Here is a 24509-nt window from a genome sequence, read left to right as displayed (position 1 = left end):
AAGCAGCAAACTGGAAAATATGGACACTGCCTGAAACTAAACACAGGAGCAGAATCAGCCTAATGTTGCCCCTTTTCGACCTGAGCAGCTAGCCAGAGTTTGGGGCCCTGGGGAATGCTGGGAGTAGAAATTGTGGCTAGGTATTTCTTTGACACAGTTTTGTTTATTTACAAAGAATGTACAAAGCCCTGCGTCTCTGAATGCAGAAGGAATCAAATGGCACGAAACAGCTTCCTTTGCTCGCAGCACCAAGAACACTCTTTCAGCCTGCCCACATCCCCCTGACCCACAAACCTCTACCCAGGTTTTTTCCGGGGTCAGATGCTGTGCTTTCCTTCCGTATGGCTACATCGCGCTCTCTCTCTGGTCTGTCTGTTCTGCACTCGCTCGCGCTCTCTCTCTCGCACACACCACACCACTCCACACCACACCACAACACAACCAATTCTCAGCAAAAGCCCTCTGTCGGAACTCCTGGGTGCGTTTACAACCCCGGTCTTAGGTGGAGGGCTTCTGGTTAACTCATTCTGACCGTTGCATTAATTCAACGGTGTGTTCACTCCTATTCTCAAAGAAGTTTGTGATCAATGCAGTCACTGTATGTCTCAGCATAACAGGCCCCACCCCCGTCTTAGCTCCACCCATTGTCCTGTTGGCGCCCAAAATGGTGGCGATGCCCTATGTGGCCCATTCCAAACAGAAAGAAAAACAGTTTAACAAATTACAAACGATACAAGGTTAATTATTTACACATCTGCTGTGTCTTTCTATCAAGACGTTTTCACATCACCAACCCAAATTGATTCCTTATTTCCACCCAACCCCCTGTTCCCTTGTTTTATGAACTGAATGTATCAGTTTTTCTAATTACCTTATTGATCAATGAACCAGATTAGCATCCCCTCTTTCATCAGATGTATTAGACATAGAGTTGTAGTGACAGGGCTCGTAACACTAATTCAAATGAAAACATGGCCAGTAAGATGGGCCTCGCAGTATCTCCAGGTGTAAAAGAGATTGAGATGTTTTCCTAGTGCAGTTCTCTGTCCCATACACTAGGTTAAAATCATTGATTTATGGGATTGAGAGAATTTTCTTCCAGGGTAGAAGAGGCTGTTTTTTGCCTTTCATTCATATTAAAAATCTCACTGGGCTTGAGGTTAGTTTAACTTGGTTAAATATTTGTATTTGGGGCTGGATTTTTTGTTGCACTTTGATGTCGTTAGGAAGTTTTAGAATTAGGCTGGAGCACTGAAGTGGGGTTCAGGTTTCTAGATCATAGTCTGTATGGCAAGAGAACATTGCAGCGGTTTCTAATGGCTATGAACACCTATCTGATCTGACTCCAAAGTCTTAAAGGGCATTGGCTGGTCCCAGTATGCTTTAATTTCTGCATATTCCCTGTCTGGGAAACTTCCCTCACCCTAAATTTAGTGCAAAATTCCCCAATAAACTCTCTCTCTCTTTAAATTGTGGTGTTAATTCCCAGGCTACCTGGGGAACCTGCTTCATCTGTATCTTGGGGAGGAGATCATCGGTATGGTGCTATTGCTATTCCCTTTATGGGAAAGGAGAGCTTCAGCACTCCGTTTAGACCAAAGAAATTACGTGCTCTTGATTCTCTCCCCTTTTCCCAGTCGCTTGTACTTTCAGCTGCACAATGAAATTTACAGTCCGAGACTGCAACCCAAACACAGGGGTGCCAGAGGATGATGGCTATGACGATGAATATGTGGTAAGTTCAGTCTTGTTTGCTGCACCTAACGTGTACGTGTCTTCCTGTCCCTGTGGGATTCTCATCGTTCTGCCGTAGTCTCCTTTTGTGTCTTCCCTGCCCCCCCACTCTTTTCTTCTACCCTCCTGCCTGGAACGCGTCCCAAAATCGTTCCAGCTGTTCACCCTTTGCCTTGTTCAGATCCCTCCTAAAACCTCGCTTCTGCCAAATCTTCGTGCGGTGACTCCATTTGTGTACTTTAATCTTATTTGTGGGACCCTGTCCAACCCTCCCCTCCCCTACTTTGTTTGCCTGCACTCTTTCTTGTGTCATGTCTACATTCTAGATTAGAAGCTCCCTGTGGCTTAACTCTGTTCAGCGAGGTGCATGTGTTGGCATACACAGTAACTCCTCTGTTCAGCGAGGTGCATGTGTTGACATACACAGTAACTCCTCAGTCTTCCCTTGTGCTCTTGGCTTCTTGCAAGGTAACTTCCCCTAGATTTATCATAGGATCTAGAATGTGACCTCCAGTTGTAGTAATTGAGCATGCTTCTTGGATGGCACCTCTACTAGGGAGCTCATTTCACTCACATTTGTTTTAAAAGTCTTAAGCCTTGCTAATAAATCCCATGAGCATTATTTTGCCTCTACTTTCTAGGGCTTTCATGCACATGTTAAACTGCAGCTATCCTGTGAAATGAGTCTAGTGTACTGGGGCTGTACCAGTCATAACTATAGCCTATGCTGCTGTCTTCCTCCCCGCTCTGTAAGCGTATGTCTGCACTTCAAGCTGGAGGTGACAGTTGCAGCTGCATAGATGTATGTGCGTTAACTCTGGTCAAGCTAGTGTGGTAAAAATAAAGTGTTGCTGTGGTGGTGTGAGCAGCAGGATGGGCTTGCCGCCCTGAGTACAGTCCCAACTGAGACCCTTCTCAGGCAGCATTGCTGTTTTTAGTGCACTAGCTCGAGCTGAGCTAGCGTGAGTACATCTGCCCAAGATGGAAATTACACCTCCAGCTCCAAGTGTTAGACGTACCATAAGGTGAAGATCCTTTTGTGTGTGATTCTATGCAGCCTAAATTCTCCCTCGTTTCTCTGCCAGCTGGAAGATCTGGAGGTAACCGTGTCAGATCATATTCAGAAGGTCCTAAAGCCCAACTTCGCAGCTGCCTGGGAAGAAGTAGGCGATGACTTTGAGAAAGAGGAAACCTTTGCTCTCAGTTCAATTAAAACCCTTGATGGTGAGATGATCCCTTCTCCCCCTGGTAACCCAGATGGGACTCTGCCCAGCTGTGGAAACAATGTGTGCGGTGTTCGGGGAAAGGCTTTTTATGCTAGTTTAGAGAGATCCTTCTGGGGCCTGGTAAATTTGAGTACCCAGAGTGTGGCAGCTGCATGGCTGTGTGCTGCCGTGATGGGTTTGGAAACTGCACCTCCCCTCTGAAAAGTAGTGGCTTGGTGGAAAGTTGCACTCTTCAGTGACTATTTGTGATGGGGGAAGAGGTAAGGAAAGGTTGGCAGGTCCCTGAGGCCTCGCACTCCAGTTAATGAGCTAGATTGGTTAAACCCTAAGTCATGCTCAGAACATGTTCTCTAACTGTGAATTAAAGTTTCATAGGAAACCTGGCATCAAAATGTAAACAGACTATGTGAAAATAACCTTTTTTTCTCTTTAAATCTCAATGCAGAAGCTGTCGGTAACATCATCAAGTTCCTGGGCATGCAGCCATGTGAGAGGTCCGATAAAGTGCCAGAGAACAAAAATTCCCACACGCTGTATCTAGCTGGTAAGCATCCACCACTGATGGGTTTGTTTCCATACTCCTCTGCAACACAAACTTATTACACTGCAATTTCCTGGGGGCCAAGAGATTGTGTTTTCAAATACGGAGAGAGAATGGATTACAGAACTATGTACAACAGCATGTTGCCTTTACAGGATGCTGTGTTAGGTGCACCTCAGACTAGACCTTTCCATCCTTTCTTTCCTTGCTGCTTTTTGTCAGCAGGGTGTATTAAACCCCTTTGTGAAAGGACCTGCAGCCAAGATGCTTAAACTAAGCTCCCTACCCATCTCCAGGGGCAGGCCAGAACATCCCAGAGCACTTGTTTCCTAGTGCACCTTCTTGCTCACTAGAAACCTGCCCTACCACTCCAGGCACTTGCATTTGGTGATCCATGAAATTGGAAAGACAGCTTATTTCTACTCTGTCTTATTCTATTAACAGTAAAATACAAAATTGCATTAAAACTATAGTATCTAGTTGTAAGGGGTCAGATTCTGTATCTGCTCTGTGTACAGAATTCCTAGTGCCTCCAGTGGAAGTTTGTATAGACAGTGACTATTAAATAGGGTTTGGAACACAATCCATAGTTCTGTGCGTGGAGCCCTAACCCTTAGGGAAAAGGGTAATTCTCCAAGGTTGCTTTAATGTCTCTAGGGGCACAGCAGTAGGAGGAAAGACTACAGTGAGTCCTGACAGGCTCTTCCTTTCTCAGCTGTGGCTTGGAACCCAGAGCAGCTCTGCTTATGGGCATGTAGCAGGAATGATCACTACCTCTTTGGAGTGGCCTGGGCTTCAGGTGCTAGTCCTGTGTTTAATCCACTGTGTCACGCATCTTAAACCTGAATCTATTTGACATTAGCAGTCTTTAAGGAGGGTGTCTGTCTGAATCTTGTTACTTGGCTGAAAGCATGTGCTCCATTCTGTAGGTGGCTGCAGCTTTAACTAATTCTTGCATTATCTAGGCTGCGGCTGTACAGCTGTCAGGTTCACAGGTTGGGCTTTGAGTCACTGAAGGGTAACTACTGGAGCTATTTCACTGTTAATCTACTCTGCAAAATCCTGCTCTTTCTCCCCAGGTGTGTACAGAGGTGGCTATGATGTGCTGGTGAGATCCAGGCTGGCATTAGGAGATGGAGTGACCATGCAGGTGACTGTCAGGAGCAAGGATGAAACACCAGTAGATGTCATCTTGGCCTCTGTAGGCTAAGTCATGCTATTTTTAATACCTGCAGGGGAATTTCACCTCAAGGATCTCAAACAGCCTGACTCTGTCCTGTCTGACCTTCTGCATGGAGTTTTTATTCTTTGTCATTTTGTATGAGGTTGCAGTAATGGCAGCTCTGGCTCGTCTCTGTAACATACACTTAATGCTGGGTCTCACCCCCACCCTGGTCATCAGTTATATGTTCCTCTGACTGATTGCAACTGTGGACCTTACAAGACTTGGTAGGGGATAAAAACAAACTGGAATCAGACTTTTGTCAAAACAGATTTTTATTAACAGAAAATAAACATTGATCATTCCAGTTGCGGAATTTTAGTTGAATTGTTGCTAATAAAATAGAATCTTTAAAAGTTTTGCCATAGCAACTGATAGTATAGTATTGTTGATCACTTGGGAGAATAACTCTGCGAGCTGGGTTGACAAACCTCAGTTCAGTACAGCACAAGCAGCCCATATTGGAAACCTTTCCTCTTGGTGGGATGCTAGAAACTAGAAATCTAGTCAGTTGCAAAAAGCAGTGGTTCTCAGTCCCCCTGCCAACTTGGCTTTACAATCAATTTTGTAATGTTTCTGCCTCTGGTGCTGTGTGAAAGCCATACAACCTCAATGTTGGAACAAATAACTAAAGTTTAGAAGTATGACATGACTTTAGTTCTGAACCTTCTTTCTGACCCTTTAGCCTAAAATTGAGTTAAATACAGTCCCTTTTAAGGGGAGGACTTGCAACTCTTTAGGAAAGATACTACTTTCCGTAGTATGAGGTCTCATAAAGTCTCTATATGCAGCATAGCCAGTACTTCAGGTTTTTTTAAACTTGTTTTTAATATCTTATAATTCCCTGTGGTTTTAGGTAGTTATTGCTTTAATATTGGCAATCATTTTAGGATTGTTAAGCTATGTGTATACTACACAATTTATCTGAAAATAACACTTCAAGTAAAGAGCCCTCTTGACTTTATGCTTCAGGCTGATTCTGGCACTGTATGCTACAGTAGAGCACATCTCTTCGAAGACACACTGGTGAGGCTACAATGCATTTTAATTTGCACCTTGTTATTGCATTATGGAGTTGAGTACTAATAATAGAGGTTAGGTGGTTAAGGAAACTTGCCTTTTAGGACTGTTCCACACTTACATTTTACTGGCACAACAGGGTTAGTCAGGGGAGATGCTGTGCTAGTAAAAGCCCTTCTGTAGACAGTTCTACCAAGATGAGCACTCACATCACAGTATAACTATTCACAAGAGGGGGATTTTGCTGCCCTAACTAGAGCAGTATAGTCAATGTGTAGACAAGCCCTTCAAAGGAAGAATTAGGTAACAAGGCCTGACAACTAATTACTAGTTCACATCTTTATAATGTAGGTATTTTCCCATTTTAAAGCTTGTCTATAGAGTAGCTCAGTTAAATGCACTTTCAGAGAAGAGAAAGATCTACTGTGCTGCTTACTGTTCTGGAAACAAACTAAGTGGCATGTGGTTGTAAATGGGGTACTGGCTTCCTGGGATAGGCTGGGCTGCTTCTGGCCCCAAGGACAGGGAAGGAGTCTTGGAATAGCATGATTAGCAGTGCCACCCCTCCTTCACCCCACCACTAGTTCCCAACTGTGCCCTCTGGCCTAGGAACTACTATCCGTATCCTGTAACTTCCCTTGGATGTGCACATTGTCTTTCACGCCTCCCTTTAGGTTAATCCTTCCCAGTGTTCAAAGGTTCAGTTCCTTACACATATACAGTAGTCTAACATACCCAAAGATCACTCTGCACAGAACAGGAAAGTTAAGTGTCAGGTCTGGAAATAAAAGCACCCTGGCTCAAAGTAAACAACACTGAGCCAAAGCATGAGAGGGAAAGACCACGTTGCTGCTCAGAAGGAGTTGATGAAGTTCAAATATGCATTCAGGAAGCCCATAGGATCTTCAAGCTGTGGATAGTGGCTAATGTGGTCATCCAGAACAGAGACTGTAGACATAGGAAGCACTTTCCTGTTGAAAGAATGCAACAACTAGTAACTGCATGCTCCATAGAGAGGCAGGCACCAAATCTGAAGTACAGGGAGTGGAGTAGACAAGTAATCAGACTAAGCTTCAAGACTGCTCCAAGAGGTGGAGTGGTCCCTACAACTGCAATAAGATCTCTTGTGATCCTGTGTGGCCATTCTTAACCAAAGGGGGACCTCCATTAGCATGGGCATTACATTATCGCCCACTTAGTTTGCATGCTTTTATATCGCTCCTGTATTTTTTGCCAGGCACTGTGCCAAAAAAAATCAATTGGAATATAAATACTGTACTGACATTTCAGTGTATAGTAGGGACATAGAAACAAGTCATTGTCTGCATTACATTTTAGTTTGTACTAGAGCTATCAAGCGATTAAAAAAATTAATCACGATTAATCGCATTGTTAAACAATAGAATACCATTTCTTTAAATATTTTTGGATGTTTTCTACATTTTTAAATATATTGATTTCAATTACAGTACTGAATACAAAGTGTACAGTGCTCACTTTATATTTTTATTACAAATATTTGCACTGTAAAAATGATATAGTATTTTTCGATTCACCTCATACAAGTACTGTAGTGCATTCTCTATTGTGAAAGTGCAATTTACAAACAGATTTTTTTGTTACATAATTGAACTAAAAAGAAAACAATGTAAAACTTTAGAGCCTACAAGTCCCAGTCCTACTTCTTGTTCAGCCAATCGCTAAGACAAACAAGTTTGTTTACATTTACAGGAGATAATGCTGCCCACTTATTTACAATGTCACCTGAAAGTGAGAACAGGGCGTTCACATGGCACTTTTGTAGCCAGTGTTGCAAGGTATTTACGTGCCAGATACATTAAACATTTGTATGCCCCTTCATGCTTCGGCCACCGTTCCAGAGGACATGCTAATGATGATTGTTAAAAAAATAATGCATTAATTACTTAGTGACTGAACTCCTTGGAGGAGAATTGTATGTCTCCTGCACTTTTACCCGCATTCTGCCATATATTTCATGGTATAGCAGTCTCAGATGATGACCCAGCACATGTTGTTCGTTTTAAGAACATTTTCACTGCAGATTTGACAAAACAGGAAGAAGGTACCAATGTGAGATTTCTATAGAGAGCTACAGCACTCGACCCAAGGTTTAAGACTCTGAAGCGCCTTCCAAAATCTGAGAGGGACGAGGTGTGGAGCAACACTGATGTGGAAACTACAGAACCTGAACCACCACCACCAAAAAAAAAAAAAAAAAAAATCAACCTTTTGCAGGTGGCATCTGACTCTGATGATGAAAATGAACATGCGTCAGTCTGCACTGCTTTGAATCGTTATCAAGTAGAACCCGTCATCAGCATGGATGCATGAATCTTTAGCGCATCTGGCACGTAAATATCTTGCAACACTGGCTACAACAGGGCCATGCAAATGCCTATTCTCACTTTCAGGTGACATTGTAAACAAGAAGGCAGCAGCATTATCTCTTGCAAGTGTAAACAAACTTATTTGTCTGAGCGATTGGCTGAAGTTGGACTGAGCGGACTTGTAAGCTCTAAAGTTTTACATTGTTTTGTTTTTGAATGCAGTTTTTTTGTACATCATTGTACGTTTGTAAGTTCAACTTTCATGATAAAGAGACTGCACTACAGTACTTGTACTAGGTGAATTGAAATTTTTTTTACAGTGCAAATATTTGTAATAAAAAAATAAATAAGTGAGCACTGTACACTGTATTCTGTATTGTAATTCAAATCAATACATTTAAAAATGTAGAAAAACCATCCAAAATATTTAATAAATTTCAATTTCTATTCTGTTTAACAGTGCGATTAAAACTGCGATTAATCTTTTTGAGTTAATCGCGAGTTAACTGATTAAACAACAGCCCTAGTTTGTACTCATTTGGCTAGTGCTTTTTATGTAGCCTGTTTGTAAAACTAGGCAAATATCTAGATGAGTTGATGTACCCACAGGGGTACATCTACCCCTGGTTGAGAACCACTGCCTTAGAGTCTGGGTTGTAGTTTGATGATACACCATATGGGTTCTCGTGTAGTTCGATGTCCCTTAGACTGAGTGAGAGCCCAACTAAAACATCCACTGCCAGAAACAACCTCAGGAAGAGAGCTGCTCGTTCAATTTATAGCAAAGGTCTCACACTTTTCAGGCATGTTTTACTTAATCATTAATAGGGAGGGCTGGAACAATCCTAGCCATTAGTCTGAGCAGGAGCTTAAATTTGTAATTGATCTATATTTTACCCCAAACCTATTCCTTAGCTCAATCCACACCAGACTAGAACTCTCCTCTGCCCTTGACAGATTCTTCCAAACTAACTTAAATTCTCTTTACAAATACACATTCAGCCCAGGGAGATTTCCAGTTATTCTTGGATACGTCCTGAAACACACTGAAAAGTTTAATGATCTCATACAGAGATGAAAAAGAGTCTAATGCTGTCATTTTCAAATGGATGATTAGTTCGGATTCTAAACTCAAGTCATCTAAAATGAGTGGTGTTTTGAGAAGTGCTGAAACTACCACAGCAACCAGTGACTTCCAGTGCTTTCAATAAAGCAGCCACTGCATCAAAAATCAGTCTCTAGCTGTGCCTAAAATGTGACTATGAGACTTACCTGTAGAGCTGAAGAAACTCGGGATATGGATTCACAGGATCCAAGGGCCCATAGATTAGATGCACTGCAAACGGGAAGAACACAAACAGCTTCCATCCACAAACTTGTCCACATGCACAGTACCTTTACCCATGCAAGAAATCCCTCATTAAAGCCAGCAGCACTGAAGATGTGAGAACCTTTCTGCCTTGAAAGTATATTCTCAAAAAGGCACAATGAGTGTTTACAACTAGTCTGAGGGGGGTATTTTTCACTAGGTTGTGCGGTAGCCAGGAAGCATGGCCAGCACAGCAGGCATCTGGCACACAGCTTATGCTTAAATAAATTTGTTAGTCTCTAAATTGCCACAAGTACTCCTCATCCAGAGCTCTAAAGGAATCTCATCTTTCCTTGCCAAGGGCAACTCCCTTATACTTTGCACTGCTCTAGCCCTTTTCCCCCTTGGATCTCAAATCCTCCGAGGTAGATGTGGGGGTGCACAGAGGTTCTCCACCCTCCACTGAAATGCAGCCATCTCAGGGGACTGGGGGATGATGTTGCAGCTGTTTAACAGAGCAGTTGAAGGCGGGGAATGACAATACACTGGGAGAATACACTAAGTCGGATTGTAACATTCCTAATGTCCTTCCCCAAAGCACATTACACACAGCTAAGCAACTGTCTCACAAGCTCCCTCCTCCCCATGTAACAAGACTAATCAGATTAAACAAATGACCTATAATAAAGTCACAGGAAGCTCTAGAGGGGAGGCTATAGGAGATTGAAGATGCTTCTCTATCTTCAAGGCAGGTTCCTTTGAAATGATCATCCCCACCCCAAACGGCGCCCAACCTTTCCCTGGGGGCCTGAAGAGTCTCCCAAGTTTGAGGAGTGCCTAGGCTTTTCAGGGCAAACCTGACACCCCCACTAGGTGTTAGAGATCTGCAATAGGATCCAAGGTGCCTCAAAGGAATTGGCTTACACAAGAATTACACTGGTTACAATCCTGCCACTGGCTCCCCAGTGCCTGTGGATCAAGTTCAAGCTCCTTCTCCTCGCACTCCAGGCTCTATCACTCATTCCCCTCCCTGAACCACTGCTGCCAGCCTTTGTTCCCTTCTCCCACTCACGTCTGTGCATTCGTCCACACTACTGGCCCTCCTTAAACTACTTCACCAAATCGCCCCCATGGCTCATTCAAATCCCTTCCAAGAACTCACTTCTGCCATTTTGCCATGGCATTTACAACTAGCAGTAGACAGCAAGCAGGGCTGATATCCTGGCAACTCCAAAACTTCAACGCCAGCAGGGGCCCTTGGGTCCCAGTCCCTGCATTTGGCAACTCCAACAAGGATGTGTAGAAAAAAATCCAAGCGGGAAGGGACAGTCCTGCAAGGGGGCAAACATACACTCCAGTGTCACATGGGACTAAAATCCTGGCTGGTCCCAGTGTGAAAGTGGAAAGGTCTTGCATCAAGTGCCGTGCTTAGAGGCTTGGACTCTGCAGGCCAGTTACGACACTGGTCAAGGTATTTTCCCAAACTAACAACTCAAAGGAAACTCTTTTCTACTTACATGGAACAGAGGTGGATGTCAGAGCCCCAACCCAACGGTCTCTGTGCTTCTTTCTTTGATTTATATACTGTAAAATACTAAAGAACAAGTGACTTATTAGAGAGATGACAGGGCTTGATCAAACAAAGGGACATTTTAAGCCTACACTTTCAGAATTGGTCTAACAAGGATTAGCAGTAAAGACCTGCCCACGATCATGTCCTCCAACAGCAGCACGGAATCAGATTGGAATCTGTGTCAGTTACCTGGCCAGGCTGCAGGTAACTGAAGAGCAGTATTTTCCTCTCTTCGCTTCTCCCCATGACTCTCTAGTGCTGGTGAAAGCTGCTGGATTCAGAAGCCTGGAGACTGAAATCTTCTGTCCCCAGAATAGGTGCAGGCGTCCCTCTTACTGCTCAGAGGGCACGTCTCAACCCTGCCCTGGAGAAACCAGCTCTAAATGGTAGAGGGAACTTCTGTCTCCAGGGCCACGCAGGCCTTGGTCTCTCTGCTGAGATTGCCATGGTGTGCTGTGGTCATGTGTCCCCTAGGATTGGACTGAGACCAAAGAGCAAAGCTGCCCTACACTGAATTCTGCTGGGCCACATCAAGCATTAGTTCTCCAGGCCAACAAGATTCAGGGACCTCCCTACCCGGAACCCAGGCGGCTGCCTGGCTCCCAGCGGGGAACAGAGAACCTGGACAGCTGTCCAGCTCGGAGCCAGGAGCTCAGACGGCAGCCCAGCTCGGAGCCAGAGCCAGGAGTCCACGCAGCAGCCCAGTGGGGGGAACAGAGAGACTGGGGAGCAGCCTGGCTGGGAGCAGGGAGCCCGGCGGCAGCCAGGCTCTAAGCCCCCACCTACCCTGGGATGACAGCCCAAGCTGGGAACCTGGTTTTCTTCTCAATTTCACAGCTCCAGCAGGGTGCCATGAAATTGACAAGAATGACTGCTAACATAACCCACAGCGTCTACAGATACTGTGTCGCCCTAACTACACCGACATAAGCCCTACGCCTCTCGTGGAGGTGGAGTTATGTCGTCGGTGTAGTCGGGCACTTACGTCAGCAGGAGCAAGGCTGTAGCACGTACACCGACACCGACATCATTAGGTCGACAGAAGCTGCCTTACGTCGACCTAACTCTGTAGCATAGACCAGGCCCGAGTCATGGGACTGGACCTTGGGCCTCAGTGATACCAACAGTAAATGGGGATAACGGTACCAACCTACCCTGCTGAAGTACTTTAGCTCTACATTACAGAAGTACAAACCTGCTTTTAAACGTACAAGACAACTATTATTTCCACAGATGCAGCTTGATTACCACTGTGAAGCACAAACTCCCTCCTCACACGCCCCCGGGCTGCAGGCCGAGGGCAGTAACTGAGCTCACTGCTATTGGTTACCACAAGGCTGCTTTAAAAAACCCCCAAAGTGCTCTATTCCAGCCATCAATGCAAAACTAGGAATCCAACATCTGAAATGAGATCTCTCTACTGTGCTGGCATTCTTGTACCGCCTCAATGGAGGAAACTGAGTCGCAGACAGATCTGAAAACTCTGGGGTTCATATTACAGGCAGTACACTGGGCTCTGTGTTGCCTTTTCACCAAGGCAGGAAGTGGTTTCAATTTACTACAGAAGAGGACATGGTAGTAAGGCACCTTCACAGGGAGAGGGCGTGTGAGAGAGGAAATATAATCACTAATGTAAAGCCAATTTGGATCTCTCTCTCTTACTGTTAAAACGTTAGCTCCAAATACTTCTAAACCCCCCTCCTCTCAGTGACAGCCAGCTACTCAGAGTCGGGGCTCTCGATCTGAGAGCTGCAATGCTGTTTTACAAGGGCCACAACATTTTCTGACAGGAACTAAAACTTGCATTTTAAAAACAAGGTTTCCAGTTGTTCTGGTTGCAGAGACCCATCCAAACATGGACATCCACATTAGTTAGGTTTACTGAACATACAGCGCCAGGGAGTGCAAAATTCACATCACGATCGGCCAAAATCCATGGAAAGTCCTCAGTACCTAATGCAGGGCAGGAGATGTGAATGGGGTTTCTAGACTATGAACCTGGCTCACAAAACCTGCTCTGCTCCCATCCCTGCCTTGTCTTGGCTGCATTGGACTTAACTAGCAGAACTGGATAATGCAGCCATCTGGGCCAATCCCAAAAATCCTTTTTCACCCTCCTCGTTTGGTCAGGGCTCAAATCCTACTAAAAGAAGCTAGATTTACTATAAACAACCAATTGCAGTATAGCCAGTTCCCGTTTACTGACGGCAATCTATCTGGGCCATGGTTAGAGAGTTAGTCTGGTTCTTCCGTCCTCCAGCAATGGAGGCACGCAGTACACCGCAGCAGGGACAGGCAACGCAGGCACCGTGACAAAGCAATGTTCAGCTGGGAAGGTAAATGCACAATGAACATTCAATCATAATGCGACAGGAGAGATTTCTGCACTGAATTTCTTGTTAAAATGTTGAATCAAGTTGCATGCTAAGGAGACATGACAGGAATATATTGCAATGCATGTGCCAAGTGTGCAGAACTCCAGCTACACACACACACACAAGCTAGTACAGGTGCAAATTTACTAGTTCTGCTCAAACGTAACTTACTAGGAAAGGCACTTTTAACGGTGTCCTTTCAAAGGTCTCCTTTGGGTTGTTTTTCCTCTTCCCTCTTATCATCCTACTTAATATATCTTCAAAGTGCATTACAGACACTGGCTTATTTGCCATCACAGCCTCTCTACAAGGGAGTGAAGTATGTATTAGACCCATTCTTTAGATGTAGAAAATGAGACAGTAGTTAGAGATGAGCAGCAGAGGAAAAAGTCATTGGGTTTCTTCCTCATTTTGTTTCCTCATTATATATACTGAAGGCCTGAAAGGGATTATTACTAATTTTATTAATAAAAAGGGTATTTTTTTGGTGGGGGGAGGTTACATTTTTCCTAGAAGACACTAGGCATGACTAGAGAACTAGTAGATTTATGCCAAAGATACCACAGAAGTGAAATCCAATTAACTGAGGAGGGAGGTGATTTTTATTCTGATTACCACTTTTGCTTGTTTCCTTTCATTAACACTTATTTGACTCAAACGCCTCCTGAACAAACAGCTGGAAGAAAAGCTCTTGCATTGATGATTTAATACTCCCTTCCCCGTTACTGATTAAACTGAGGGCCAAGACAGCTCCCATTCCACATCTCTGTGTTGTCCAAGAAAAGCCTCCAACCAAATCAGCGAGGACCAAACTTGGCAGCCGTTATTCAAAGGTAAACCACAAGCAGGAACCCCCTAACTTATTCTGAAGAAAAATAAAGTCAAGCTACATACATCATACATGAGCAAGAAAAAGAAAAAAAGCACAAGCCCATTTCCCGCCTTGGGCTAGTTTAAATTGACTTGTCCAAAGCCACAGGAAAAAGTCAGTGGCAGAGCTAGATCTCAGACATTTTTGGCCCCCAGATCACACTTCGGTACTTTCCATCATCCACAGGAATGTTCAAGCAATTTTACCACTCCTATAGAGCAGAGCTTGTCAAATGCTTTCACAGTGTGGACCATGCCTCAGATCTTCCTGTGGACCACCTCCTCCCCTCCCCATTCACAACTGCACGGCCCATCTCCTCTCCAAACCTCAATCCCATTTATAGCTGGGCAACATCCACATGCCAACAGCTATGTTGGCTAGTACAGATAGCCGAGCCTCTCCTCCTTGATTCCAGCTATTTCTATAGGTATTCAGGGTCTTCTTTCACTGCCTGGAGGAGGGCTCAAGGAAGACAAAGCCTTTGTGGAGACACTAAATGAATGATTTGCATCAGTCTTCATTCCAGAGAATGTGAGGGAGAGTCCCACACCTGAGCCATTCTTTTTAGGTGACAAATCTGAGGAACTGTCCCAGATTGAGGGGTCAATAGAGGTGGTTTTGGAACAAACTGATAAATTAAACAGTAATAAGTCAACAGGACAAGAGGGGATTCACCCAAGAGTTCTGAAGGAACTCAAATGTGAAACAGCAGAATTACTAACTGTGGTATGTGAATTTTCGCTTAAATCAGCCTCTATACCAGATGACTAGAGGGTAGCTAACGTAAAGCCAATTTTTATAAAAAGCTCCAGAGGCGATCCTGGCAATTACGGGCCGGTAAACCTAAGATCAGTACCAGGGCAAATTGGTTGAAACGATATTGAAGAACAGAATGATCAGACACATCGATGGACAGGCTATGTTGGGGAAAAGTCAACACAGCTTCTGTAAAGGGAAATCATGCCTCACCGATCTATAGGAATACTTTGAGGGGGTCAACAAGCAGGTGGACAAGGGTGATCCAGTTGACACAGTGTTCCTGACTTTCAGAAAACCTTTGACAAGGTCTCACATCAAAGGCTCTTAAGCAAAGTGACCTGTCATGAGATAAGAGGGAAGGTCTTCTCATGGATCAGTAACTGGTTAAAAGACAGGAAACAAAGGGCAGGAATAAATGGTCAGTTTATAAAATGGATAGAAGTAAATAGCAAGCCCCCCCCAAGGATCTGTACTGGGACCTGTGCTGTTCAACGTATTCATAAATGATCTGGAAAAGAGGGTAAACAGCGATGTGGCAAAGTTTCCAGACGATACTAAATTACTCAAGATAGTTAAGTCCAAAGCTGACTAAGAAGTCTTATAAAGGGATCTCACAAAGCTGGGTGACTAAGCAACAAAATGGCAGATGACATTCAATGTTGATAAATGCAAAGTAATGCACATTGGAAAAAAATAATCCAAACTATACATACAAAATGATGGGGCCTAAATTAGCTAGTACTACTCAAGAAAGATCTTGGAGTCATCGTGGACAGTTCTCTGAAAACATTTCCTCAATGTGCAGCAGAAGTCAAACAAAGCTAACAGAATGTTAGGAACCATTAGGGAAGGGATAGATAAGATGACAATATAGAATGCCATTGTATAAATCTATGGTATTCCCACACCTTGAATACTGTGTGCAGTTCTTGTCGCCTCATCTCCAAAAAAGATATTAGAATTGGAAAAGGTACAAAGAAGTGCAACAAAAATGGTTAGGGGAATGGGATAGCTTCCATAGATGGGAAGATTAAAAAGACTGGGACTATTCATCTTAAAAAAGAGACGACTAAGGGGGGAATATGATAGAGGTCTATAAAATCATGCATGATGTGGAGAAAGTGAGTAAAGAAGTGTTATTTACCCCTTCACATAACACAAGAACCACCCAATAAAATTAATAGGCAGCAGGTTTAAAACTAACATAAGGAAGTACTACTTTACACAATGCAGAGTCAACCTGTGCAACTCATTGCCAGGGGGTTAAAAAAATTAGATAAGTTCATGGAGAACAGTTATTAGCCAAAGATGATCAGTGACAAACCCCATGCTTCAGGTGTCCCTAAGCCTCTGACTGCCAGAGCTGTGACTGGACGACAGGTGATGGATCACTTGTTTATTCCCATGAAGCACCAGGCATTGGCCACTCTTGTGTTCTTAAGTGATCAGGCAGCTCTCTGCAGACCACCAGTAAGTGCTCCATGGCTCTCAGTTTGGAAATACAGGGATGAGCTGGTGCAAGACATCAACAGACAAGGAAATTAGAGAGCAACATACCTGTCAACAACAAGGTTTCCGTCATTTGTCCGGATTGCTGTCCACATGTCCCAGTATTCCGCCGCTGAAGGCTGCGTATACGGACCAAAGACTGCCCCAAGTCTGAAAAAAAATTCAGAGAGGCATGAAGATCTTTACGGCGTGTATCCCCTCCTGAAATAAACAGGATATAACATCACTTAATACCAGACACAAAAACTAGTTTCAGGGCAAAAGTGTCAAATGATTACAAGATTCGTTTGTAAAATACACAATCTTGGAGCACCCCAAATTATCCAAATTAAAAGGACAGTGTCAAATTTAGCAGTGATCCCGAAGTGGGGAAAGAAAGGTGTTTCAGAGCATCTAATATGAATAGAAATGTTTGTTCTAATTTCAATGAATTGTTTGTGGGAGAGGACAGTCATTTTGTTGTCGTCGATCCCCATGCAGTGCTGGAAAACCAAGTACAACAGCATTGTAATAGTGTGAAAACCAGCTGTGGATCTCTAATGTCCTTGCTGAGTGTTGGGGGTGGGGGTGAGTGGAAAGAGGGAAATCTCATTTATTTAGGTCACATCTGAAAAACCTCAACCTAGTAAACTGCATAGGGCCCACCACAGAAAGGGGGCATCTGAAGTCAAATCCCAGTGGGATCAAATGGATCTAGGCCAGTGGTCACCCACGATCGACGGGTCGATCCTGGAGCCTCTGCCAGTTGATCGCGATCTCCGGCCGCTACAAGTCTGGCGGCGCAGTGGGGCTCAGGTAGGCTGCCTGTCTGCTGTGGTCCCACGCGGCTCCCAGAAGCGGCTGGCTGCTGGCATGTCTCTGCGGCCTCACGGGGGCGTGGGGTGAGATGGCTCCGCGCGCTGTCCCCGGCTCCCAGGGGCCACAGGGACGTGCCAGCAGCCAGCCACTTCGGGGAGCAGCATGGGGCCACAGCAGGCCAGGAGCCACCTGTGCTAAACGCCTCCCGGCCAGAGCCTACACCTCACACCCCTCCTACACTCCTGCCCCAGCCTGGAGCCCCCTCCTACACCCAAACTCCCTCCCACACCCCTCACCTCCTCCTGCACCAGCCCGGAGCCCCCTCCTGCACCCAAACTCCCTCCCAGAGCTTGCACCCCTCACTCCTGCACCCCAACCCCCTACCCCAGGCTCAGCCCGGAGCCCCCTCCCACACTCCAAACCCCTCGGCCCCAGCCCAGAGCCTGCACCCCCTCCCGGACCCCAACCCCTTGCCCCAGCCCGGTGAAAGTGAGTGAGGGTGGGGGAGAGCGAGCGATGGAGGGAGGGGGGAATGGAGTGAGCGGGGTGGGGACTCGGGGAGGGGGAGGTAGATCCTGGGTTGATCTTAAATTCAAAAAGTGATCTTGTGTGGAGAGCCCTGATCTAGGCATTCTGAACCTAGGGTGAAATCCTGGCCCTAATGAAGTCAATAGCAAAACTGCCACTGACTTCAGGAAGGTGAAGGTTTCACCCTTAACGCTTAAACCGTAACTCTGCGTGGCTACAGATGAGGGAATCCTGGGACTTTTCCTGTTCCAAGTCCTGACTGATGTGTCTTTAAAGGAGTTATATTTGTTGTTTGCAGGCAGCATCTTTAAGAATCATAGAAATATAGGTCTGGAAGGGACATTGAAAAGTCATCTACTCCAGCCCCATACACTGAGGCAGGACCAAGTAAATCTAGAGCTTATCCAACCTGTTCTTAAAAACCTCCAATGACAGGATTCCACAACCTCTCTTATAATTAGAAAGTATTTTCTAATATTTAACCTAAATCTCCCTGGCTGCAGGACTTTTTGTCCTAGGTTACTGGACACGGAGAACAATTGATCACTGTCCTCTTTATAACAAACCTTAACATATTTGACCACTGTTATCAGGTCCCCCCCTCAGACGTCTTTTCTCAAGACTAAACATGCTCAGGTTTTTTATATTTTCCTCACAGGTCAGGTTTACTAAACCTTTAATCATTTTTGTTGCTCTCCTCTGGACTCTCCCATTTGTCCACACCTTTCCTAAAGTGTGGTGCCCAGAACTGGACACAGTTCTTCAGATGAGGCCTCACCAGTGCTGAGCAGTGCGGGACAATCACCTCCCATGTCTTATATACGACACTTCTGTTAATGGACCCCAGAATAATATTTGTCTTTTTTGCAACTGCATCATATTATTGGCTCATTCAGTCTGTGATGCAATATAACCCACAGCTATTTTTCAGCAGTACTACCACCTAACCAGTTATTCCCTATTTTGTAGTTGTGCATTTGACGGTTCCTTCCTGCTTTGCACTTATCTTTACTGATTTTCATCTTGTTGATTTCAGACCAATTCTCCAATTTGTCAAACTCGTTTTGAATTCTAACACTGTCCTCCAAAGTCTATGCAACACTTCCCAGTTTGGAGTCAGCCACAAATTTTATAAGCATACTTTCCACTCATTCTCCAATTCATCAATGAAAAGACTGAATAGTACTGGACCCCAACAGATATATCCCCCCCGTCTGAACTATTGATAATGACTCTGAATGGTCTTTCAACCAGTTTTGCACCCACTCTATAGTAATTTCATCTAAATCCACATTTTTCTAGTTTTCTTAGGACAATGTTGTGGGACCTAGTGTAAGGCACCAAATCAGAAAGGGAAATAAGTTGTTTAGACATGAACAGTGCTTCCAAGTAAAGTCTGTCTCAACTTCAGAATATCTTCAGTATAATATGGTGCATCTGCCTACCACCGATGAACTGGATGGAACGACAGTGAGCGACTGTCCTCTACTGGATGGAACATGCTCCAGTATATGTGAACAAGTAGCCATCTAGTAACTACAGCCTATAGAGGACACATGACTTAATACTTTTATACAAGTGAGTGTTTCCTGGGTTATACTCCTACCTAATCTATACACTTGGCACAACAAGGTTGTCCCCTACAGTGTGTGTAGTGCTCAGAACACCAACTCACCCTCTTGAGAAGAAGTAGTAGTTCATTAGCCGGGTGATGATGGGGGACAGTAGGCCACCATCCTTGAGAATCTTTGGCAGAAGAAAGGAGAAAAACGCCATTAAATGCCATATAGACAGCAATGACTCCTTGCCTGTTCAGGGGGCCTTTCCTACAGAGCTACCAGGCCCCATGAGCCAGCAGTCTTACGGAACCACCATTTCCCCACAATCACTGAAGTAAATCCATTATTCCAGCTAGATTTTTCAAAGTTATTAACACACTGAACCAAAGCACCTTCAGCCATTGATCTCTTTAGGCCATTTGAACCTCAGATCCAAGACACTAAGGCCAAGACTTGAGAAAATGACTAGGCACCTAGTAACCAGAAGGCAATAAGATTTTTTTTTTTTTTTTTTTGAGGAGGTGTCAGGGAAGAATTAGCAGCCTTGTTGGGATGAGCAGCTCACCCATCACTAATGAGAATGGGAAAGGTGATGGGATTCCTACCAGAAGCTCCATCTTTCACATCAGCATCTGGACAGTCGGTGTTTGATAAATCTGAATCCCTTCCCCCTTCCAAGTCCCACCTGCTTGTTACTGTACGGAGAAGGAGCATTTCCAGTCCCTCTTTCCAGCCTCCCACCCCAGAACCTGCTAGTTACTGCAAAGAGTGAAGGTGTCCACTAGTCTACCTCTCCCCCTGCTGTCTGGCTGCTGCAATGGGGAGACATCTGTTTCTCTGACCCCTCCCCCAGTGAGTTCCAATGCCTGCCTCTGCTGCTGCTCAGAGCTTTCCAAAAGCACCAGCAGCATGAAATTGACCTGCTTTTGGTCCGTTTCCTAAAGGGTGGTGCCCAGAGCTGGACACAATGGCTTCCCCAATAACAGCAGTGGAAGTTGGCATGGCTCTGCTCAGTCTTCACTCTGAGCAGCAGCAGAAATTCAAGAACAGACTGTAACCAGGCTAGTGTGTCTTGGAGATGCCGAGCACATTTTGGGTGTATACGACTTTTTTTTTAAATGGAAGCTTTTTTTAAACGGCACCAAGTGTGGCCATCGGTTTTATGACTCCTCTGAAAGACTGCTTGTCCAGGAGCATAGCAGCCACCACCACCAGATGAGACCATTGACTCTGGGCAGAGTCAGAGGGAATAGCACCCCCAGCGCTCGCACCACCTCGGTGTTTCCAATCAGTATTCCACCCCAACACTGACCTGACCCTGCAAGTTCTGGTAAGATCAAAGCACGCGGTGGTACAACGAAACAGAACGTTGAACAACTCTCGTCCTCCGAGGCCATGTCTACACTACCCCTTATAGCGGCAAAACGTATGTCGCTCAGCGATGTGAAAACACACCCCCGCCTGAGTGACGTAAGTTTTGCCGGCACACGTGGTCGTGTGCCCGGCGCTGTATTGGCGGGAGAACTCCCGCCCTCCTAGCTACTGCTGCTCGTGGAGGTGGTTGTATGAGGTTGACAGGAGAGCTGTCTCCCATCGGCGTAGAGCAGTTACACGAGCGATCTTACAGAGGTGCAGCTGCCCCGGGGAGTTCGCTAGCGTAGACGTGGCCTGAATAATTCCTCCCCCCTTAACTGCACCTAAACATTTACATGCAGTAATTTTAAGCAAGCCAACAAATTACAGTCGCTGGAAAAGGACACAGTCTAGGACCAAAAACCGGCGCACACTCAAACTCATGCCTAGAAGTTTTATTCTTGATACTTGCGTCCAGATTTCATAAAACTAGAGACCAAAGCAGCTCACCTTCTGAATGAACCGGGGGTAATGAGTTTCTGGGAAAATACCTGAAAGTGTTTCAGAAAACAGACACTGCAGTTACTTAATTGTGCTCTGACATTTCCCAGTCTCCCCCCACCTGTGCAGCCTCAGTGAATGCATTTGCTGACAGCCAGATACAAATATCTTACATGGGGATGGCTGAGTCTTTTTTTTTTTTTTTTAAACACCTCTTAATAGAATTTTATTTCTGTGCATGGCAGAGGCGGCGATGCCACTGTTATAGGCTACAAATGCCATCAAGGCACTGAACCAGCCAAGTCAGGACAGGCACCTACTCTCACAAAGAGTGGCCAAAAAACATGTCATAAAGAAGGGAAGAAATTCTTACTGCTCAGTGGCAGCACCATTCAGAAATGTGCCACAATAGAGACCGTCTGCCCTTACAAGCTGCATTAACAGGATCAATCTGCTACTAATAAAACAACGGCGGGAGACGTATCTGTTGTCCAGTCTAATCAGCCTTCCTATGTTCTATAACCAGCCATTCCCCCCTTTCCCCACTTCAGAGTGAATTTTAGTGTTGTGAAAGGTCCTGCACTGACAGCACTGAAACCTTCCACTAACCCATAGAAAAGGGAGAGCACTGAAAGCGTCCCCCCACTGCTACACCAGTGTGCCTAATCCCTGGCCTGGAGGGACCCCCTCTGTGGGTCAGAGGGGGGTTCAGTCTCTATTGCCCATTCAGCCCTTGGCACTGTGATGAGACTGCCAACAAAGGGAGCAGTTAGTCTCAATGGTGATGTAGGCACCGATATCAGGGAAGTGGATCAAGACCCACCCATTCATTCTGCACAGATCACGTTACTCTAAGCATAACCGTTACCTCCATTGGATAAACAGAGGCTGTTGATCAGAACACATCCAGTTTTATTGTGTTCATACCTGGAGAACAAAAGACAAGGCTGAATTAAACTGGAGCGATTCTCAGCCAATTCCAAGAAGTGACTGACCAACAGACTGCAGTAATATCGCCATTTACTAAAACGTAATCCAGGATGCGAAGTAACCCATGAGACGCGATTTCAAAGGTAGCATAGGAACAGCAGTGTCAAAGTACTCCCTACAGCTCTCCTTCACTGTATAGCTCATTTACACTGCAATAATCACTGGTAAGCGAGTAAACAAGGCCTTCTCTAACGCATGCTTTATGGAAGAGTCTCAGCAGCCTTGGGGAAAGTCCTCTCTCCCTGGATCTCAAGAGGGATACAGAAAATAGGCACACTGGATTTGCACTACTGGATGTTCTATTTGCTGAATAATTTTCACTTTAGACTAGTTAAAAAATCAGCAATGCTTACCACCCGCCCTCCCCCACTCATATCACTAACTGCTGGGAGCTCACAGCACACTGCTAAATTGTTTGTACTAAATAAGTAATAAATATTTGTAAAAAAGACCTTCTTAAATGCTAATACAATGCACACACATTTATACATCCGACATGTACCTAGAGATTCTACACCACCCCATGTTAAGGAGTTGTGTGGAAGTTACACCTTGCAGCACTTCCCAACCACCGGGAGCCTGATCCACTGATTAGAACAAGGGACTGCACATTAAGAAACCTAGGTTCTGACTCCTCCTCTGCCAGTGACTTGCCCTCAGACAAATCCCTCAGCCACTCTTTGGTTCAATTTCCCCCATCTATAAGAGGGGCATTCTATCTGCTCCCTTCCTCATAGGGGGGTTGCAAGGCCAAATCCTTAACGTTTGCCACCTACTTTGAGGTGAGAAAGTGAAAGGCAAAGCATTATCAGCTGCTGCTAACATTTCTGACAGGAAGAAAAGTGTTAACCTAGGTAGAGTCCTTCCATCTGTGAAGAATCAACCCCCGTGGTTTCACACAGACCCTGGTCAATGGTGACGGAAGATGCTCTTGGCTTGTAAAGACTTGCCTTGTTCAATCCTCACATCCTTGACAAGCCTCCAGGTCTCAAAGACAAAGAGTATGTTGTGCACCTAGTTTTGGAGATGGCTAGACAAGACTCTTCCACTGTATCGTGTACACAGCTCCCACTGAAGGCAATGGTGACAGCCGACCAGCTTCCCTCCATCTATCTACCTAGGTTCTTATACTACTGCATCCATCAGCATGGTATCGCACTGGTACCTCCTGCTGTCACCCTGAATCTCAGATGTGGGATGGGGAAAGAGGGGGCTCTGCACCATTTACTTTTACTTAGCTTCAGAGAATTAAACCCTAGGAGGACGACGAAGAGCATTCAGAGCTTTAGTGCTTCCAGCGACCTGTGGAGCAGTTCCTGTGCAACTGTGTCTCCATAGTCATGAGACAGGAGGTTGATCCTCTGATTTCGGAGACCCAGGTGCCCCAGCAGCCCCTCGACGATGCTGGCCTGCTCAAAAATGGAATAGCGATGGGGCCTCTGTTTAAAAAGCAAAGCAAGAGAGCAGCTCCAGTGAGAGCAATGTCATACACTTCTATCTTATTAGTTACAGAGAGCTGGAATATCACTATGCAGGTTCTTTGGAACAGCCCACCAGGCAGTTCCAGTCTGACCAAGTTCAGTGCCTGGACACAACTGAGCACCAGTGCTCACGGACAAATGCAGAAGCATGATACAAGCCCAGGACTGACAGCCAACAACTCAGCTTCTAGTCCAGGCTCCTGCTTGATTTATTGAGACATCTTGAGCAAATCATTTCACCGCCACGTGCCTCAGTTTCCCCATCTATAAAATGGAGATAATGAAACTCAACTCACAGAAGGTGATGATTACCTAGTGTGTGTAAAGCTTTTTGAAGATGAAGAGCTAAGTACTATCATACTCACTCAGTGATCTGTTTGCAAGGTTACAATTACACTAGCGTAACCACAAGCTAGTAACCCTCTGCCAGCATTTTACCAGTCAGAGTCAGAGCTGCCTAACGTGACAAGTGAAGCAAAACTATTCTACAGAGGTCCGCCAACACTCCAGTGGAGTGTGGTCACTTTAGAGAACATTGCATCATGTCCCAATTCTGATGTTTGATTTTGACACCAATCATATTCTAACAATTGTATCTTTATTTCTGTTACTGAAAAATATTAGACACACAAGGTGGGTGAGGTAATAGCTTTTATTGAACCAACTTCTGCTGGTGAGAGAGACAATCTTTCAAGCTCAAGAGCTCCGTGAAAGCTTGAAAACTTGTCTCTCACCAACAGAAGTCAGTCCAATAAAAGATATTACCTCACCCACCTTGTGTCTCTAATATCCTGGGAGCGACACAGCTACAA

At 45.0% G+C, this 24509-nt stretch overlaps 2 protein-coding genes across 2 annotated transcripts in view; one reads left to right on the top strand and one right to left on the bottom strand.

The window, feature by feature from the left end:
• COPG2 (coatomer protein complex subunit gamma 2) overlaps nt 1-5033 on the top strand; it is a 43669-nt gene extending 38636 nt beyond the window's left edge. The window contains exons 11-14 of the mRNA XM_029910816.1: nt 1638-1735; nt 2820-2958; nt 3406-3504; nt 4581-5033. Coding sequence (XP_029766676.1) covers nt 1638-1735; nt 2820-2958; nt 3406-3504; nt 4581-4711 — 467 coding nt within the window. The 3' untranslated portion in view covers nt 4712-5033. The remainder of the gene's footprint in view (nt 1-1637; nt 1736-2819; nt 2959-3405; nt 3505-4580) is intronic.
• A 119-nt stretch (nt 5034-5152) lies between these two features.
• Nucleotides 5153-24509, bottom strand: part of MEST — a 29298-nt gene continuing 9941 nt past the window's right edge. The window contains exons 5-12 of the mRNA XM_026648585.2: nt 23519-23655; nt 22095-22153; nt 21236-21276; nt 19489-19559; nt 16536-16637; nt 10918-10994; nt 9364-9427; nt 5153-6714 (exon numbers count right to left, since the gene is read on the bottom strand). Coding sequence (XP_026504370.1) covers nt 6597-6714; nt 9364-9427; nt 10918-10994; nt 16536-16637; nt 19489-19559; nt 21236-21276; nt 22095-22153; nt 23519-23655 — 669 coding nt within the window. The 3' untranslated portion in view covers nt 5153-6596. The remainder of the gene's footprint in view (nt 6715-9363; nt 9428-10917; nt 10995-16535; nt 16638-19488; nt 19560-21235; nt 21277-22094; nt 22154-23518; nt 23656-24509) is intronic.

The sequence above is a fragment of the Terrapene carolina genome, unplaced genomic scaffold, assembly GCF_002925995.2.
Source record: "Terrapene carolina triunguis isolate 2854851 unplaced genomic scaffold, T_m_triunguis-2.0 Scaffold68, whole genome shotgun sequence".
NCBI classification, from domain to species: domain Eukaryota; kingdom Metazoa; phylum Chordata; order Testudines; family Emydidae; genus Terrapene; species Terrapene triunguis.
The sequence above is the reverse complement of the archived record's forward strand: the minus strand, read 5'-3'. Positions and strand labels throughout refer to the sequence as shown.